At 42.1% G+C, this 20,098-nt stretch overlaps 1 protein-coding gene across 1 annotated transcript; it reads right to left on the bottom strand.

Annotated features, from left to right (window-relative positions):
• Window positions 1-11,567: 11,567 nt before the first annotated feature.
• On the bottom strand, window positions 11,568-19,855 carry LOC115130325 (dermatan-sulfate epimerase-like protein). The gene has a single exon (XM_029661350.2). It carries the CDS (start codon window positions 18,783-18,785, stop codon window positions 15,126-15,128), a length of 3,660 nt encoding a protein of 1,219 aa, XP_029517210.2. The 5' UTR covers window positions 18,786-19,855; the 3' UTR covers window positions 11,568-15,125.
• Window positions 19,856-20,098: the final 243 nt, after the last annotated feature.

Below are 20,098 nucleotides of genomic sequence, written 5' to 3' on the forward strand. Positions count from 1 at the left end.
ACAGGTAGCCTAGCCAAATCATTAACATCCAATCACATTAACCATTACTCTCTCACGGGAATTCCACTAACGGTCCATATGTAGCCAAATGTAGCTACTGCTTATTACATTTGCTCGAAAATTGATAAATGGTTTTAAAAAAGTAAGGCCTGCGTCCTTAGAGACACATACCAGCTCTACTGGTAGTACTACTACATTACTACCAACAGTACTACACCTGTACCTGTTGACGAAACAAGTTGTTCTGCTTCCACGAGCACATCCAATGCTAGCATCAGTAATTCTACATTTGTTATTAGCCCAGCTAGCATGGACACTGACAGTTGTGAATCTGATGCAGCCGAAGAGCTACTGCCCCCTTACCCGGGAAAGCACTGAACAACAGACAGGGACTTTGGACCATCAAAGAGGTGCAAATATGATGAGAACTACATTGATTTGAGGTTCACTTATATTGGGAGTAGTGCCTTTCTTCAGCCACAGTGTGTTATATGTGCAAAAGTACTATCTGACAACTCAATGAAACCTTCACTCTTGCGCAGACATTTAGAAACAAAACATTCCAATTTGAAAAATAAGCCACAGGAGTTTTTGGAGCGAGAATTAAGATGACTTTCGAGTAGTAAGACATGTATAAAAGCAACAGATACCATTAATAAGAAGGGGCTAGAAGAGTCTTATATGGTGAGCTACCGAGTGGCTAGGACAGGCAAGCCCCATACTGTGGTGGAGGACTTAATTCTTCCTGCTGCCGCGGATATGGCTGGGACATTGCTGGGGGAAAAGGCCAAAAAAACTACAGACAATGCCTTCATCAAACAACACTGTTTCACGACGCATCAGTGACATGGCAGGAGATGTTTTGAAACAATTACCTCTTCGCATACAAGCCAGTGAATTCTATGCGTTACAGCTGGATGAGTCAACAGATGTGGCGTGCCTGGCACAGGTCCTGGTATATGTCTGTTACGTTAATGGGGGGTCAATTAAGGAAGACATCCTCTTCTGCAAACCACTGGAAACCAGGACAACAGGAGAGGATTTTTTAAAGTACTGGACAGCTTTGTGACATCAAATGGACTTTGGTGGTCAAGGTGTGTTAGTATCTGTACTGATGGCGCTTGTGCAAGCAGTTGCTCCCGACACAACTTGGGTACACTGCAGCATCCACCAAGAGGCTCTTGCTGCCAAGGGAATGCCTGACAGATTGAAATACGTTTTGGACACTACAGTGAAAATGGTTATCTTTGTTAAAAGTATGGCCCCTGAACTCTCGTGTATTTTCTGCACTATGCAATGATATGGTCAGCTTTTACAACATACAGAAGTGGTTATCAAGGGGCAAAGTATTGACACATTTTTTTAAATTGAGAGACAATGTTAAAGTTTTCTTTACTGACCATAATTCTTACTTGTCTGATCACTTGCATGATGAAGAGTTTCTCACACAACTGGCCTAACTGGGTGATGTTTTTTCTCGCCTGAATAAACTGAATCTAAGATTACAGAGACTCAATGTGCGGGACAAAATTGAGGCTATGATTAAGAAGTTAGAGCTCTTCTCTGTCTGTATTAACAAGGACAACTCACAGGTCTTTCCATCATTGTATTATTTTTTGTGTGCAAATGAACTCAAGCTTACGGACCATGTCAAATGTGATATCGCGAAGCTCCTAAGTGAGTTGGGTGCACAATTACGCAGGTACTTTCCCGGAACGGATGACACAAACAACTGGATTCGTTATTTCTTTCATACCCTGCCTCTAGTCCTCTTACAAATATCTGAACATGAGAGCCTCATTGAAATTGCAACAAGCAGTTTCTGGATTATCCTGCCTTGGCAAATCACGCTGTTAAGACACTGATGCCCTTTGCAACAACGTACCTATGGCTCCATGTCATCTACAAGACCCTGCTAGGTAAAGTCCCCCCTTATCTCAGCTCGCCGGTCACCATAGCATCTCCCACCTGTAGCACACGCTCCAGCAGGTATATCTCTCTAGTCACCCCCAAAACCAATTCTTTCTTTGGCCGCCTCTACTTCCAGTTCTCTGCTGCCAATGACTGGAACGAACTACAAAAATCTCTGAAACTGGAAACACTTATCTCCCTCACTAGCTTTAAGCACCAACTGCCAGAGCAGCTCACAGATTATTACACCTGTACATAGCCCACCTATAATTTAGCCCAAACAACTACCTCTTTCCCAACTGTATTTAATTTATTTATTTATTTTGCTCCTTTGCACCCGATTATTTTTATTTCTACTTTGCACATTCTTCCATTGCAAAACTACCATTCCAGTGTTTTACTTGCTATATTGTATTTACTTTGCCACCATGGCCTTTTTTCCCTTTACCTCCCTTCTCACCTCATTTGCTCACATTGTATATAGACTTGTTTATACTGTATTATTGACTGTATGTTTGTTTTACTCCATGTGTAACTCTGTGTCGTTGTATCTGTCGAACTGCTTTGCTTTATCTTGGCCAGGTCCCAATTGTAAATGAGAACTTGTTCTCAACTTGCCTACCTGGTTAAATAAGGGTGAAAAAATGTTTTTTTTAAACCTATGTGAGAGTGGATTCTCAGCCCTCACTAGCATGAAAACTAAATACAGGCACAGACTGTGTGTGTAAAATGATTTAAGACTGAGACTCTCTCCAATACAACCCAACATTGCGGAGGTCAAGCACAACCTTCTCATTAACCTGTGATGAGCTATTCACAATTTTCGATTAACAAATAAGGTTTTATATGTAAGATGGCTAAATAAAGAGCAACATTTTTGATTATTGTTATTTATGCCCTGGTCCTATAAGAGCTATTTATCACTTCCAACGAGCCAGGTTGTGACAAAAAACTCACACCCATTCTTATGTTTAATAAATGTATTGTATAGTGTGTGTGTGGCAGGCTTACAATGATGGCAAAAAACAACATTTGAGAATGCGCTGACCCTGGTGCTAGAGGGGGTACGCAGCTGGAGGTTGAATGTTTGAAGGGGTACGTACAGGGCTATAAAAAGTTTGGGAACCACTACTCTACACTATACCTGCTTGTTTTGTCACATAAACTGAAATTATGCAAACTATTTGAATTTTAGCAACCAGGAAATAGCTGAGTGATTTCTGCATAGTGCATCTTCAAGACAATACATGACCAAAAGTATGGGACACCTGCTCGTCGAACATCTCATTCCAAAATCATGGGCATTAATATGGAGTTGGTCCCCCCTTTGCTGCTATAACAGCCTCCACTCTACTGGGAAGGTTTTCCACTAGATGTTGGAACATTGGTGTTGAGACTTGCTTCCATTCAGCCACAGAAGCATTAATGAGGTCGTCAATTATGTTTGATAGGGTTGAGGTCAGGGCTCTGTGCAGGCCCGTCAAGTTCTTCCACACCTATCCTGTCCGTTGGACAGCCAGATGGTGAAGCGTGATTCATCACTCCAATTGAGGCGAGCTTTACACCACTCCAGCCGACGCTTGGCATTGTGCATGGTGATCTTAGGCTTGTGTGTTCGACCATGGAAACCCATTTCATGAAGCTCCTGACAAACAGTTATTGTGCTGAACTTGCTTCCAGAGGCAGATTGGAACTCAGTAGTGAGTTTTGCAACTGAGGACAGTCGATTTTTACTCGGTACGCGATATAGCACTCGGGTGTCCCATTCTGTTAACTTTGTGTGGCCTACCACTGTGCAGCTAAGCCGTTGTTGCTCCTAGATATTTCCATTTCACAATAACAGCACTTAAAGTTGAACATGGCAGCTTTAGCAGGGCAGAAATTTTACGAACTGACTTGTTGGAAAGGTGGCACGTTGAAAGTCACTGAGCTCTTTCTTCAGTAAGGCCAATCTACTGTCAATGTTTGTCTATGGAGATTGCATGACTGTGTGCTCGATTGTATACACCTGTCAGCAACAGGTGTGGCTGAAAGAGCCAAATCTACTAATTTGAAGTGGTGTCCACATACTTTTATATATACAGTATAGAGTATTTCTTAAGTCCATTATTTGAGGGCCTAGTTTTACCCAATACAGTGGCCTGAAACTCATATTTTCCAGGTCACATCAGGCCTGCAAGTCACATTATACTGGCTTGCAAAGTGATGTGTAATTCCTATTGGAATCCAGCCAGAATGGGATTACCCAACATTTAGAATTTTTATTCACCCGTAACTTGCAATCAGAATTACTAATAAGGTTGAGAAGACTAAGATATGAGACTGTCTTAAACTGGAACCACCATTTAAGTAACAGGTTCAATAAGTAGAAGTAACAGATTGGAATAGTTTAGAAAAATGTACAGTTGAAGTCGAAAGTTTACATACACCTTAGCCAAATACGTTTAAACTCAGTTTTCACAATTCCTGACATTTAATCCTAGTAAAAAATTCCCTGTCTTACGTCAGTTAGGATCACCACTTTATTTTAAGAATGTGAAATGTCAGAATAATAGTAGAGAAAATTATTTATTTCAGCTTTTATTTATTTCATCACATTCCCAGTGGGTCAGAAGTTCACATACACTCAATTAGTATTTGTTAGCATTGCCTTTAAATTGTTTAACTTGGATCAAACATTTCGGGGTAGCCTTCCACAAGCTTCCCATAATAAGGTGGGTGGATTTTGGCCATTCCACCTGACAGAGCTGGTGTAACTGAGTCAGGTTTGTAGGCCTCCTTGCTCACACATGCTTTTTCACTTCTGCCCACACATTTTCTATAGGATTGAGGTCAGGGCTTTGCGATAGCCACTCCAATACCTTGACTTTGTTGTCCTTAAGCCATTTTGCCACTTTGGAAGTATGCTTGGGGTCGTTGTCCATTTGGAAGACCCATTGCGACCAAGCCTTAACTTAATGACTGATGTCTTGAGATGTTGCTTCAAAATATCCACATAATTTTGCTTCCTCTTGATGCCATTTTTTTGTAAAGTGCACCAGTCCCTCCTGCAGCAAAGCACCCCCACAACATGATGCTGCCACCACCGTGCTTCACGGTTCGGATGGTATTCTTCGACTTGCAAGCCTCCCCCTTTTACCTCCAAACATAACGATGGTCATTATGGCCAAACAATTCTATTTTTGTTTCATCAGACTAGAGGACATTTCTAGAAAAAGTACGATCTTTGTCCCCATGTGCAGCTGCCAACCATAGTCTGGCTTTTTTTATGGCGGTTTTGGAGCAGTGGTTTCTTCCTTCTTGAGCGGCCTTTCGGGTTATGTCGATATAGGACTCGTTTTGCTGTGGATATAGATAGATACCTGTTTCCTCCAGCATCTTCACAGGGTCCTTTGTTCTGGGATTGACTTGCACTTTTCGCACCAAAGTATGTTCATCTCTAGGAGACAGAACGCTTCTCCTTCCTGAGCAGTATGATGGCTGCGTAGTCCTATGGTGTTTATACTTGCGTACTATTGTTTGTACAGATTAATGTGGTACCTTCAGGCGTTTGGAAATTGCTCCCAAGGATGAACCAGACTTGTGGAGGTCTACAGGTCTTGGCTGATTTCTTTTGATTTTCCGATGATGTCAAGCAAAGAGTTTGAAGGTAGGCCTTGAAATATATCCACAGGTACACCTCCAAATGACTCAAATTATGTCAATTAGCCTATCAGAAGCTTCTAAAGCCTTGACATCATTTTCTGGAATTTTCCAAGCTGTTTAAAGGCACAGTCAACTTAGTGTATTTTAACTTCTGACCCACTGGAATTGTGATACAGTGAATTATAAGTGAAATAATCTGTCTGCAAACAATTGTTGGAAAAATTGTCATGCACAAAAAAGTGTCATGCACAAAGTAGATGTCCTAACCGACTTGCCAAAACTATAGTTTGTTAACAAGAAATTTGTGGAGTGGTTGAAAAATTTGTTTTAATGACTCCAACCTAAGTGTATGTGAACTTCTGACTTCAACTGTATGTTATTTATATTTGAGTAGTTTGATTAATAAATTAATCAATCTAAATGCAAAAACATAGCATACTCTACCTGCAGTAGAGTATGCTGGGAAATATGATAATGATGGGCATGGTTTTGGTTCAACTCTAGTTATTATTTTACACCACTGAGTGTTAATTTAACTCTTTTCATTGTTAGTTTTACTCTTGAATCAACACTGGAAAATCAACACTAGTTAACACTGGCCAATTTAATGGATGCTATGAAAGGGACACATCTGCAGGCTTCCATACATTTCAAGAACCTTTTAAAATTCTGAAGAACCGTAGATGCCACATCGGCATTTAACTCAAAGGTTATTTATTGGGCAAGAGGAAGAACCATTTAAGAATGTTTATTTTTTCCAACATAGGCATCTGCACCTGCACTGTACTTGACAGTGGAAACCACAAAATGTGGAAACCACAAAATGAAAAAGACAAATTCTCCAATGGCAGGTTCATAGATACACTTCTGTGCTGAGGGATTTTCCTGGCCGCTTGTCTCTTTCAATATAGATTTCTTTACTCATAATTTCTCACCACTCTTGCAAACGGAGCCAGGGGACGGGAGAGGTGGTGTCGGAGGAACAGAAGCAGATGACTGCAGAATTCGACCATCTGGCTTCTTCTGCTGCTGTATATAGCAGGGGAGTAGGGGAGAGTGATGAGAGTGATGAACGTCCCTCCATCCCTCGTCTCTCACCAGCCTGGCTGTCAGTGGCACGATGTCTCTTTCACTATAAAATAGTGTTGTTACTAGACTTGTTTGGGAACATGGCTACATCCATTTAGATGAGCTTTGAAACAGATGCAGCATCTCCACCTGTCTTTATAAGTATGCCAAGTCCTGTCATGTGTAACTGTCACCCACGGATACTAGATACATCTTCAGAATTATACAAAAAAATATGTTGTGGTCAGGTGGTTGTTTACTCTAGAATCAAGTGTCTTGTCCAATGTGTATTCTTTCCATTGGACCAGACAAACATCAGTTTGTATAGAAGGCAGTGGTGTCTGGTGTACGCAAAAATAAAGGTGTGCAAGTGCCCTTACCTATAATCATATTTAGAATGCCAAAAGCAGAACCAGCCTTGTCACTCCAAGAAACACTGCCCTTGTTAAAAGTCAAAAGTTTTTCCACAGAAAGTCGCCACAGTGTCTCGAAAGTCGAGAAAAAAGTCATCTTAAGCTGAAAAGTGCCTTTGCACTGTGCCAGAGGTGTAGATAGCACGAGCTCGGTGGGAGGGTTAGAGGATGGATAAGAGAAAGTCTATGGTACAGTATAATGATTGGCTTATCTGAAAAACTCATAGGGCAAGGATTCCTCTGCCACTCTGGTCTCCTGTCAATTTCTTATCAGGCAAAGTACCCTTAGCAGTATCCTCGAGACAGTGATATGGGGATATTTGAGGTGATAGAAAAAACGTAATGACTCTTAAGCTTCACATTGGTTATATCTAGCTTCTTTACAACAGCCTTTTACGGTACTGCCAGTTCCACGGCTCAGTTGGTAGGGCATGGCACTTGCAACACCAGGATTGTGGGTTTGATTCCTGGGGCAAACCATAATGTATGCACGCATGACTGTAATGTCGCTTTAGATTAAAGCGCCTGCTAAATTACATATATTATTATGTCACAGAGGCCATCATAGTTACTACATGTACAGTGGGGCAAAAAACGTATTTAGTCAGCCACCAATTGTGCAAGTTCTCCCCCTTAAAAAGATGAGAGAGGCCTGTAATTTTCATCATAGGTACTATGACAGATAAAATGAGAAAAAAAATCCAGAAAATCATATTGTAGGATTTTTAATGAATTTAAATGCAAATTATGGTGGAAAATAAGTATTTGGTCACCTACAAACAAGCAAGATTTCTGTAACTTCTTCTTTAAGAGGCTCCTCTGTCCTCCACTCGTTACCTGTATCAATGGCACCTGTTTGAACTTGTTATCAGTATAAAAGACAACTGTCCACCACCTCAAACAGTCACACTCCAAACTCCACTATGGCCAAGACGGATTTTTTTTTCTCATTTTGTCTTTCGTAGTTGAAGTGTACCTATGATGAAAATTACAGGCCTCTCTCATATTTTTAAGTGGGAGAACTTGCACAATTGGTGGCTGACTAAATACTTTTTTGCCCCACTGTAAATAACACTAATGAGAAATCAAAGATTTGTGTTTGAGCAAATCAACCCAGGATGGGGCTCCTCCGCAAGACAATAGACCTTGTTTTCTCTGTCTGTCGGTCTCTGTTTATCTCTCTCTGTCTCTGTCTCTCTCTCCCTCACACTCTCGCTAATACTATTGGTCTGACAACTCAAACATGATGGTTGTTTTAAAAGCCTTCAAATGTCTTCCAGACATGAAACCAAAGTGGTCATCGTAGTAGCCATATGACAGCGCGTCGTTATGGTTTCCTAAATCCTCATAATGAAAGACTACTGAGTCTATCGTCCAGGAATGGCCTCTCCCCATCCCGTCCCTTCTGTCTGTCTGTTGGCTAGCCAGCTGGCCAGTTTCCCTCACTCCAGAAAAACAACACTAGCTCTGAGGTCTCGCTACTGTAGTATGGCAGGCCCTTAATGGGCAGAAACACCTCATTAGGTTACGCTATTGGCTCGTCCCGTTAAACAACTCTATTTCGACCAGAATGAGGTCAAGTCCAGTTTAGGCTGACATTGCCATGTTGTGTAGTTAAATCAGTCAGTTGCCAGCACAGTAAATGCTTTCAGTTGAAAATCTTTTTTTCATTTTCATTTCTAAACACGGCATCCTGCTTCGTTTGTGCTTTGTTAGCAATTGAGGACACGCCACAAGGGTTGAAACATGAGGAACAGGCTTCAGACAGAGATACAGCAGCTCTGTGTCCTAGAGTCACAGAAGTGCAGCTAGCCTGCAAGCGAACGAAGCAAGAAAGAGGATTTAACACGACTGCACAGACAGACAGGTTAAGCTGACAGGCCGCTGACAGGAACTTTCAAAGTCAAAAAGTAATCAACTCTTAAAAGCATATATGCCCTGATTTATATACTGCACGTGTATTTCTCCCTAGAGGAAACATCATTTGTAAAGAAATGTTTATTTACTTTAGAGTTAGAGACGCATTCATGATAGGAGGGTCAGAGATACTGTAGGCTTTCGGGTTTCACGGGGAAAATACATTTCTCTTTGGCTTTTACATTGGTGATGCTCTCAGAATGTAAACAAATGTAAGAAAGGGAAATTATGCTAATTAAGGCACTGAGTGGCCTCTTCCATTAGGGCTGTTGAGATAAAAGGCAAACCACTTTGAGCACAGCCACAAACACAAACCCCATAGACAGGGATATGTAGTACTGTTTGTCCTCTTCACCAATTAGAAGGGCAGTCGTGTTCACGTTTAGACTCAAAAGCAACTCCGTGTCAACCATATTTAGATATAACTGCAGTACAGAAAAGAAAAGGGCTTTTTTTTCAGATAGAAAAATATCAACATGCATTTTTGACTTTTTAGACCAAAACATTCTAATGTGCATCATCCTCTCTCACTTTTATGTGAGCAATACTGTAATGCTCAGCTCAAATGAGTGGTGGTATGAATATAGTTTACATTTTAGTGCTATATTCTGTGTGATTCAGCGATCATGCCTGAATCTTGTGGTCTTATCTTAATTAGTGACTGCCGCTCTGCTTTATTGGCATGAAGGATTCCATTTTCCCCGCAGACGTGACTTGTCCTCAGGCGTAAATTGACAATGCCCCCTCATTTCCTCTCCAGTCAAGTTCCATTAATACCAATCGGAATGATCCATGCCGCCCCATATCCAAACAGAGAGCGGCTCGCTTACTCTATCACCAGTGGGTAAATATGAACAACGACAGCCGCCGAGGAGGAATCTGATGGCCGGGTATTATTCTGCCAAGGTGAAAGTGACCCATTGGGAACAATAGGTATGCCATCAGCTTTACACCTTGTCAATAGATAATGAACATTTAATTTAAATTACCTTTTTTTTTGTCCCTGTATCCTCTGTACCCTTGTCTGTTCAAGGACACCCATACAAAGATTTCGTTTAGTGTGGTTGTTGGTTTAGCTTTCTGTAACTTTGTAGCAAGGATGGTCTGCATATGTAGGCGCTTATTGCGTCATGATTGCAAGGTGCCCCGATATATTTTCCAACTGTCCATTATCTGGTTTTAATGTCCATTCTGAAATGACCTTCCAGCCAATCAGAAACGACTATTCAACAATGTTGTAAGACTATAATAATGGCTATATTATCTCTCTATACTGTAGCACACAGCTATAGCAAACACACTGTATAACAGTGATCCAGCTCCCCACTAGAATAGTTCCTAACTGATGGCGGCTGAAGTAAAGGTTAATTAATGAGTGTTGGCAGGGCTGGTGGCTGCCAGGAGAGAGAGGACCCCCTGGGACCAATACTGGGCTGGTGGAGGATACGGAGGATAGCAGATAGCAAGGAGAAGAGTACAGCTATAGTCGGTTACTCAGCTGAAATTGAGTCCCTCGACCGTTCCATTTGGTTAACCTCTGCTTAGTGTGATACAGTGGATCACTTACTCATACTGCATTATAGGGCCGCAATCACATTATATCAGTATATCTGGTCTCCTGGACTACATTGAGATTTAAAATGATGAATAAGGTATGCCTTAGCCCACACAATACGAGCTGAAGTTGAGCAGAATGCTTTATAGTTATATTATTTATCACCGTCCTCACACTATTTTCGCTGCAATCAGACATCAAAAGGATTCTGCATAATATGATTTGGCTTGGTATAAATATGAGAAGATAGGTGTGGGAATTGAATGAGTCAGAAATAAATACTTTAGGGATTCTCTATCAAGTAAGAACTGTTTGAGATACTGACTTGACTTAGACAAGGAAGTAATTCCTTCTTACATAACATGCATAGTTGAACTAATTGGCTTTGATTTTGAATATATCATTTCATTGGTTGACATCAAATGTTTATTCCTTCCTTCACTACACACAATCAGCATCAAAAAACACTCTGTTTTGATTTTAATGTAAATCATAACTTATCTCAAGATATAATATCAAAGCAAAAATATAAATTTTATGGGAATATTTACTAGCCTAATAATCATAGTATTTCCTTGACTAAAATGGGGGGGGGGGTAATCAGCATAAGTACAATTAGGAATAGCTAACTTTGTTTGATAGCATTTAATATATAGATGTTATTTTAGATATTAAAGTTGTTTCTTTAACAGAAGGGGGATTATGAGTAGAAGGCTTTGCCAGTACCTCAGTGTTAGTAGAGGATGGATAATCATGGAGACAGTAAGAATAAGGAATGCTAGCGGGCTAACAACACAGCTCTAGTTAAGACATGTTTTATGTGGCTCAGGGCTCGTTAAGGCAAAGAGGTGACAAGAGCATTTCTTTACAGGATTTTGATGGCTGTTCCATGCCATGCATGGCACACATATAGGCAGTTAAGTTTCTGTCACCAATTTCCTAGAAAGAGCTATATTAGACCTTGATTACCATATATAGGGATGAAGCAACCTCCGTTTTTGGGACTACAAAAGAGAACCACAAAGTGAATCAATGATGCAATGGATCATATTAGTCACTGGTTGTCAATGTACTGTATTTAAGAATGTATTATTTTCTTTTACATTGTCTCAGCATCCTGCTCTGGAGCCCATTAAAACCAGATGTAGAGAAGTATGTTTGTAATTCAAGGCCACAGAAGCAAGGAAACACATCCCCACAAGCAAATACAAAAACAGAGTTGGTAACAGGATTGCAACACCAAAGAGAGAGCATGGCTGCCAAGTTACACACAGTCAAAGACCACAACATCAAACAGGTTTTCCAAGCAATCACAGGTTTCAGTGTTCATAGTGGAAAACCAGGACAGTTTCTGGCTGAGAAAGGACTGATATTTCCGTAAGATATGATACGTATATTTCTTTACATACACAATGGCAGTTTTTGAGTGTGTATTTTTTCCATGTTGTTTAATATCCAATTATTTAAATGTATATTAAGCATAAAATATAAACTCAAAAAGACTCAATACATTTTGTCCACCCACACTGGTGGCTTTTAGAATAGAACATAACAACCCAGAAAACTAAAACTTCTAGACTTCCTTTTAATAGACACTTAATATTCATAACCAGTGGAGGCTGCTGTCTAGTGAACTGTTTAAGGACAAAGTCCTGAAAGATCATTAGATATCTGATTGAGCGCGACAGGAAATGGAAACTTGCGTTGTTTGCATTTCCTCTAGGGCCGAGTGAAGATAACACAGCAACAGAAACAGAGGACAGAGCCCCAGTTATGGTGTTTTGCAGATTAATATGGGTAGCTGGGGGGGATGCTTTGGAATAGCTCAGACTGAAACTGTGTCAGGGCTGTCGTTTAGCCCAGTTTGATCTCTATGGAGCTGACCCTCTTTGGATTTAACTCAAATGGATGCCATGAAAGGGTTAAACATCATGTCATGATCATGGTATTAATTCCCATTTTAATTTGTTATAGCCTTTGGGGTATGTGTGTTTGTAACAAGGCATTGCTTTTCTTTTCTGCCAGAAAACCAACAACCTAAGATTACCATTTGAATAATTACTTCAACTTGATTTTAAAGGCTTAAAATGTATAGTCTTTCACAGATAATCTGAGGGAATCCCTGCAAAGTGCTAAACCATTAACATGTCATGAACTTCAAATAAAAGTCCTTGATGGCATTCTTGTCTAACATAAAACATTTCCAGTATACATTTTTATGAAAATACAGTCCACATTATTCATATACATATTTATATAAGCACTAGGAACACATTATTCATATATATATATATACAGTTGAAGTCGGAAGTTTACATACATTTAGGTCGGAGTCATTAAAACTCGTTTTTCAACCACTCCACAAATTTCTTATTAACAAACTTTAGTTTTGGCAAGTGAGTTAGGACATCTACTTTCTGCATGACACAAGTCATTTTTCCAACAATTGTTTACAGATTATTTCACTTATAATTCACTGCATCACAATTCCAGTGGGTCAGAAGTTTACATACACTAAGTTGACTATGCCTTTAAACAGCTTGGAAAATTCCAGAAAAGGATGTCATGGCTTTAGAAGCTCCTGATAGGCTAATTTACATAATTTGAGTCAATTGGAGGTGTACCTTTGGATGTATTTCAAGGCCAAACTTAAAACTCAGTGCCTCTTTGCTTGGCATCATGGGAAAATCAAAATAAGCCAAGACCTTAGAAAACAATTGTAGACCTCCACAAGTCTGGTTCATCCTTGGGAGCAATTTCCAAACACCTGAAGGTACCATGTTCATCTGTACAAACAATAGCATGCAAGTATAAACACCATGTGACCACGCAGCCATCATACCGCTCAGGAAGGAGACGCGTTCCGTCTCCTAGAGATGAACGTACTTTTGTGCGAAAAATGCATATCAATCCCAGAACAACAGAAAAGGACCTTGTGAAGATGCTGGAGGAAACAGGTACAAAAGTATCTATATCCACAGCTAAACGAGTCCTATATTGACATAACATGAAAGGCTGCTCAGCAAGGAAGAAGCCACTGCTCCAAAACCGCCATAAAAAAGCCAGACTGCGGTTTGCAACTGCACATGGGAACAAAGATCGTACTTTTGGAGAAATGTCCTCTGGTCCTCTGGTATGTCCTCTGGTCTGATGAAACTAAAATAGTTTGGCCATAATGACCATGGTTATGTTTGGAGGAAAAAGGGGGAGGCTTGCAAGCAGAAGAACACCATCCGAACCGTGAAGCACGGGGAAGGCAGCATCATGTTGTGGGGGTGCTTTGCTGCAGGAGGGACTGGTGCACTTCACAAAATAGATGGCATCACGAGAAAGCAAAATTATGTGGATATATTGAAGCAACATCTCAAGACATCAGTCAGTAAGTTAAAGCTTGGTCGCAAATGGGTCTTCCAAATGGACAACGACCCCAAGCATACTTCTAAAGTTGTGGCAAAATGGCTTCAGGACAACAAAGTCAAGGTATTGGAGTGGCCATCACAAAGCCCTGACCTCAATCCTATAGAAAAGTTGTGGGCAGAACTGAAAAAGTGTGTGCAAGCAAGGTCTACAAACCTGACTCAGTTACACCAGCTCTGTCGGGAGGAATGGACAAAATTCACTCACTTATTGTGGGAAGCTTGTGGAAGGCTACCCAAAACGTTTGACCCAAGTTAAACATATTAAAGGCAATGCTAACAAATACTAATTGGGTGTATGTAAACTTCTGACCCACTGGGAATGTGATGAAAGAAATAAAAGCTGAAATCAACCATTCTCTCTACTATTATTCTGATATTTCACATTCTTAAAATAAAGTGGTGATCCTAACTGACCTAAGACAGGTGATTTTTACTAGGATTAAATGTCAGGAATTGTGGAAAACTTAGTTTAAATTTATTTGGCTAAGCTGTATGTAAACTTCAGACTTCATCTGTACATATATATGTATACACTACTGTTAAAAAGTTTGGGATCACTTAGAACTGTCTTTGTTTTTGAAAGAACAGCAATTTTTTAATGGACAAAGAATGTGCTTTTCTTTCAAAAACAAGAACATTTCTAAGTGACCCCAAACTTTTGAACGGTAGTGTATATATATATATATTAAAAAACAATTAAGCACTAGGAACATATTGTATTTCTAAGCTCCAAACAGCTTTACAAAAATAATCTGTTTAGACATTGCCGTTTTTTGGGAGACTTTTTAAGAGACAACTGTAAGACATCAAAGGGTGGAAATCTCACTCCAACAAAGAGTGTTTAAAGTAATTGTCCAGGGATAATAGGGAGAAAACACAATCAAATACTTTCACTTTTAAAGTTCCCCTTCAACTAATTTTAATGTAAAACATCCCTCACTTGCAAACACAAGGTATCATGTGTGAGTAGAACCGCCCACGTATAATGTAACAGAGTAAAACCCAGAACACAGTTAAATAATTGGGCTTAAATAATTGTTTTTGTCCCGTGTTACTACTTCCCATCAGTGACTCAGTGATGATATCACTTCCGTTACCGGTCAGTGCAAAATACAACATTAGAGATGATTAAAGTAAAAGATTGACAGTAACAAACAAGACAACTTGATATCAGCTGACCTGCAGCAGTAACATTAACTAGCTGATAAACCTGGAGTACCCAAGTCTTTTCATGACCACCCCACATGTGTCCTCTATCAGTCTGATGTCCTTGCGAGGCATGTTCTGCCTCCATATGTTAATGTTGGCTGGTGATATGTCCCCCTCGTACATCAGGTTGTACAAGTTTGTGGAGGTGGTGAACATGAGCTGGTTGAGGGCCGCCGGTTTGACCGGCACCCCCAGGAACCTGTGGATCCTTTCAGCTGTCTCCTGGGGGAAAGTGACTATGTCCTCAAACCTCACCTGGAGGTAGGCCTCTGCCTGGAGGCTCCCACTGACCCGGAGCACTGCAGCAGTGTGTGCCAGCCACAGGTGAGCCAGCAGGAGGACGGCGCTGGCCTCCGAGTGGGACAAGAGCCTCCGGATCATTCTGAACTCAGGGGCTGAGACTGGGCACCTGTCCGTGGTACTGCTACTGTTACCGTCCACCTTGAATATCAGGGACAGGTGTTGAGGAATGTTTTTAAGGGAGTAAAAGCTGGGTTTACTGTTATAGAGCATGAGATAGATCCACGCCCGGGGGTCTCTGACTACATTGATGGTCCTCAGGGACGGGCCCACCACCTCCTGAAGGAAGGGGAGTTTGAGCCCCCAGCTTCCACTCCTCATGTTGAGGACCACGCGGGCATTGGGGTACTCACTGACGTGGCGCCTCATCTCCCTGACGTACTCAGCATCCCGATCAAGGCCGCCCCTCATCTTGCCCCTCAGCTCGGCGGCAGGCTCCTTCCTCCTAGTCCTCTTCCTCCTGTCACTGCCGGGGCCTGGGGCTCTCTGGGGCAGCTTGGCCCTGCTACTCTCCACTAGCTGGATGTTCTGCAAATGCAGCTTGGTGTTGTGGACCAGAGAATGCAGCCAGCCCTGGATGATTTTAAAGCGTCCGCGCAGGGCGTCCGTTCTGGACCACTCACAGGCATCAACCAGCGAGTCAAATTCGAACTCGGTCTCTGGAATGTCTACATGCTCCGTGGGGACACGAATGTAAACAAAGTCGGAGCTGTTGTCAAAAAGGTTCTTAAGTATTTCAGATCCTGAGCCAGGCAGGGTCGTTATGACAACGGTTGGCAGGGCAAAGCGATGTTGATCATAAAGTCTGGTTTGTTTGCTGACCTCTGGGTCAGTGCTGACACCTTTCCATTTGACCCCACATAGGAGTTGATCGCAGGTGTTTGACACGAACAACAGCGCAGCTATCCACAGTATGAGCACTGAGAACAGAGCATAGCGCATCAGTCTACTGAAGCACACATAGAACTTTCTCTGCAGGGTCAAAAAAACAATAGCAACACAAAGTATCACCCCCGCTATCACATTGACTGTGAATCCAAAATCAAACAGCTGATTGTCCACTGTGTTTTGTTTCGGAACCAGTTGAGTCCCCAGGCCATATCGAATGATCTGATGTCTGTCTTCCATTTTGGCATAACCCCCAAATCCTAAATAACTTAATCTTGTTCCTATGTCTTTATAGTTTGTAACAACTGAAACTATTTTCTCTGTGTTGTTTATAACTAGAGATAGTCTGACACCATTTTTGCTACTGTCCAGAAATCGACAGTTGGACACTTTGACATAAGGTCCATGCATCACATAGGCCACTCGGCTTACTGTGCCCCTCATGTGGAAAGTGACGTTAACATACTGTGTCCACCTCTTTTTGAACTCCGCAGCCTGCTCGGCCTCCTGTATCCTAGTATCTGGGCTGAGACCCTGGCTGTCAAACCAGAACATTTTATAATGAGCATCCCACACATCCATCAACGCCCCATTGTACTTGTCCATGAATTTATAGGGGACATATTTGAAGTCAATGTCGAGGTTGTGGAAGAACGCACTCTGCGAGGTGATGGGCGAATCGTCCAGCTTCTCAACATGGTCCAGTACTAGCAAGGTCTGGGAGTTGAGCAGCACAAGGGCCCTGTAGACACTCCTCAGCCGCATGGCAGGAGAGTAAGCTGGGGCTGCCTCCCCACTTACAAACATAGTGTCTCTATGGGAGGAGGCAGCGATCAGCTCCCCAGCAGCATCCCCTACCCCTTCATCTGTCCAGCGCAGCCATTTAGCACACTCCCCCAGCTGGCCCTCCCATGGAGCGTTACACTGGCTACTGGGAGAGGGTCCGAACACCAGCACATTGTTCAGATAACTGTACTTAGGCCCGTAAAGTGCTTCAGACACAAATACCTGTCCGTTAGGGGCAAAAGTGAAGGAGTTTTGGTCCGGGTGCTCGTGGCCTGGGTTGAAGCTATTCCAGCCGTCCAGCCATGAATAGGGCTTTGCATGAACGATGTCATACACGGCACGGCCACCCAGCTTCCCGGATTTAAAGGAGACAAATGTGTTTCCCTGACCGTTGGGCAGCCCAGCTCCGTACGTCACCACACCCCAGTTGGAGAAAATATGCATCCTGGCTTTGCCAAAGCCATGGGGAGGTTGTGCAGTGAGATGGGCATTGTACCAGATGTACTCAGTGTGTAGGGTAGTCCAGCGCTGGGCAGAGGACTGACCCATGGGACCATCTTTGGGCCTGTGCTTTCTAATCTGCTGGGCTAGCCAGTTCCCAGTGCCGTTTCTTATAACAAATGTGTCTAGGAACACCAGCTGGCTCTCTGGGCCGTAGAACCAGTTGTAGTTGGAGTCGGCTATGCCCACAGTCCTCTGAAAGCCGGGCAGAAGAGTGGCATAGTAGAACCAGAAGTGTTCCCGCAGCCAGTTGTTCTGTGTGTTGTCAATGTTGAAATGACGTTGCGCTAAGAAAACATACTGAGTGATCGACTTGGCTGTATAGCTCCCGTATGCCACGCCCTCATCTAGTGACCCGTCTACAACGTGGTTTAGGAGAAACATGGTCTTCTCCATATAATTGACTGACACCTGTTTCCAAACCATCGTTTCTGGGTCCTCATGGGCGCCGACCACAATAGCCCCAGTCAAGATGGCTAATATATTAGTGGTTTGATGATTTTGGAGATACTGCTTCCCCCAACCCCTATACTTAGATGTTTCATACAGCTCCTCTGTCTCAGAGCGAATTCTCTTGAGGTAAACATCCCGTCGGTGCTCGTCCAGGAACGAGTAAATAAAGTCATATGCGGTGGCAAACCCAGTAAGTGAGTGTGCCAAGGGCACCTCATCATTGGGAGCACTGGTCACCTTCCAGTCCGGGTAATTTGCCATTCTATCCATAAACTTCATGAGAAACTGCAGGGCACCTGAATCCTCTGGGCACAGCAGGCAATACAGAGCAAGGGGGGGTAGGTTGTTCCCGTAAATCTCATTCCACTTGCTAGTAAACTCCTCATGTTTTGCAGGGGGCATGTAAAGGGGCACATTGGACAGCATGGTCAGGACCGCTGCTCTGATTACTTTGAAAATGTGGCTGTGTGTGCTGGATGATCTTTGCCTCATAAGCTGTACATCAACTTGGTTGAAATACAGGTTGGGATGAGAATCGGTAGATTGAAGTTTTCGCTGCTCTGATGCTTTACCCTGGGTGAGTTTGAGCGGCACCAAATCATCCGTGAAAATGTATTTTTCGGACGCATTGAATACACCCGAAAAGGCCATTCCCACTGCCAAGAGTGCCAGTAAAAATATATAGCACCCTATCCACTTTTTTGCCATGGTCCAAGACATTTTGTTGTCGTGTTGTCTATATTATCATCTCTTTTTTGAAGCTGAATGGCAAATTTAAGTATTTTTCAAAAACTTCAGAAATGTATTTTGGAGACATATTCAAATATATATGAGATGTGTTTTCTGACAGTTCAATCTCACATCCCCTAAAAAAAACGACAGACTATATTATTTCACAATAAAATAGCATGCATTCTACAATACCAGTCAGCGTGAATAATTGCCAGGAGGCCAGAGTTTGACAGCACTAATGTTCTGCCTACTGTATAGGCTACTCCAGTCCAATACCGTACACAAACGCACAATGTCCATCTCCACTTGGAAAGGTTTGAAAACGCAGCAGACAGATAAAGTTTTGGAGGTGTGGACATCTGTTCTAACCCATAAAATAAGAGTACAATCAAACAACAATTTTACATAAATATTTTAGAAAAATTAAACATAGAATTATCCATGAATCTTTTCCGTTTTTGCCGGCACGTTGTCAATCCTCACTGGAGTGTGGCGCATGGAGTGACTGGCATCTCTCCTGCTGCGAGCAGCAGCAAACTCGTATTCATCTCTCCCCCCAAAAAAATTCCTCCTGGAAAAACATCAGTCAGCCCCAGTCCGTGTCCGGTCCAATCACAGACACCCAAAGGCTTTTTATTCTCCTCGATCGAGCTGAAATATCCACAAACCAAAGAAAATAGCGCATTTCCGCATTTAACATTGCGAGCTGTCGCGATGATGTACTGTCCGAATCCAAGGTTTAGTCGTTTTCCATTCTAAAATGATGTATTTTCCCCTATTCGCAGTTTGTCTTCTTTCCCAAACCAACGAACGTTAGATTAAGTAGGCTAGTTAAAAAGGGAAAGTTGTCGTCACTGCCAACCAAGTATTCAAAGAAAGAGACATAACATTGTCAATAAAAAAAAAATACATTCCCAAAAATAAACGTTCAGGCTGGAAAATCCTTGCAGCCTAATCAACTGCTTTGCGCTCGCTTTCTCCACTCCGGCATATATACTGCATCACACAACAATTGCGGTTGAACATGTATGTATCTTGCTGCGTCTGATGTCTCCGTCCTACTTACTGTATTACAGTGTGATATTGTTTTCTAGCAGTCAGTGAAAATGTACACCTTACTACCTGTAGAGGGAGCCGTGATTTTGGAAGTGCGCTCTCACATTTCCCTGCGCGAGAATGCAGCTGTGAAATGTGAAGTTCAACGAGTTGCAGATTATTGTGTAAAAACAACGCACAACGGACCCGCTGCCCCAAATTGGAATTACTCTATTGTGAGTTAATACTTTTAGCCTACATTAAAT

The sequence above is a fragment of the Oncorhynchus nerka genome, linkage group LG6 (assembly GCF_034236695.1).
Source record: "Oncorhynchus nerka isolate Pitt River linkage group LG6, Oner_Uvic_2.0, whole genome shotgun sequence".
Taxonomy (NCBI): domain Eukaryota; kingdom Metazoa; phylum Chordata; class Actinopteri; order Salmoniformes; family Salmonidae; genus Oncorhynchus; species Oncorhynchus nerka.

Bases quoted from the DNA above. Each gene is read 5' to 3' on its own strand.
- LOC115130325 (XM_029661350.2), bottom strand. From the start codon at position 18,785: ATGTCTTGGACCATGGCAAAAAAGTGGATAGGGTGCTATATATTTTTA.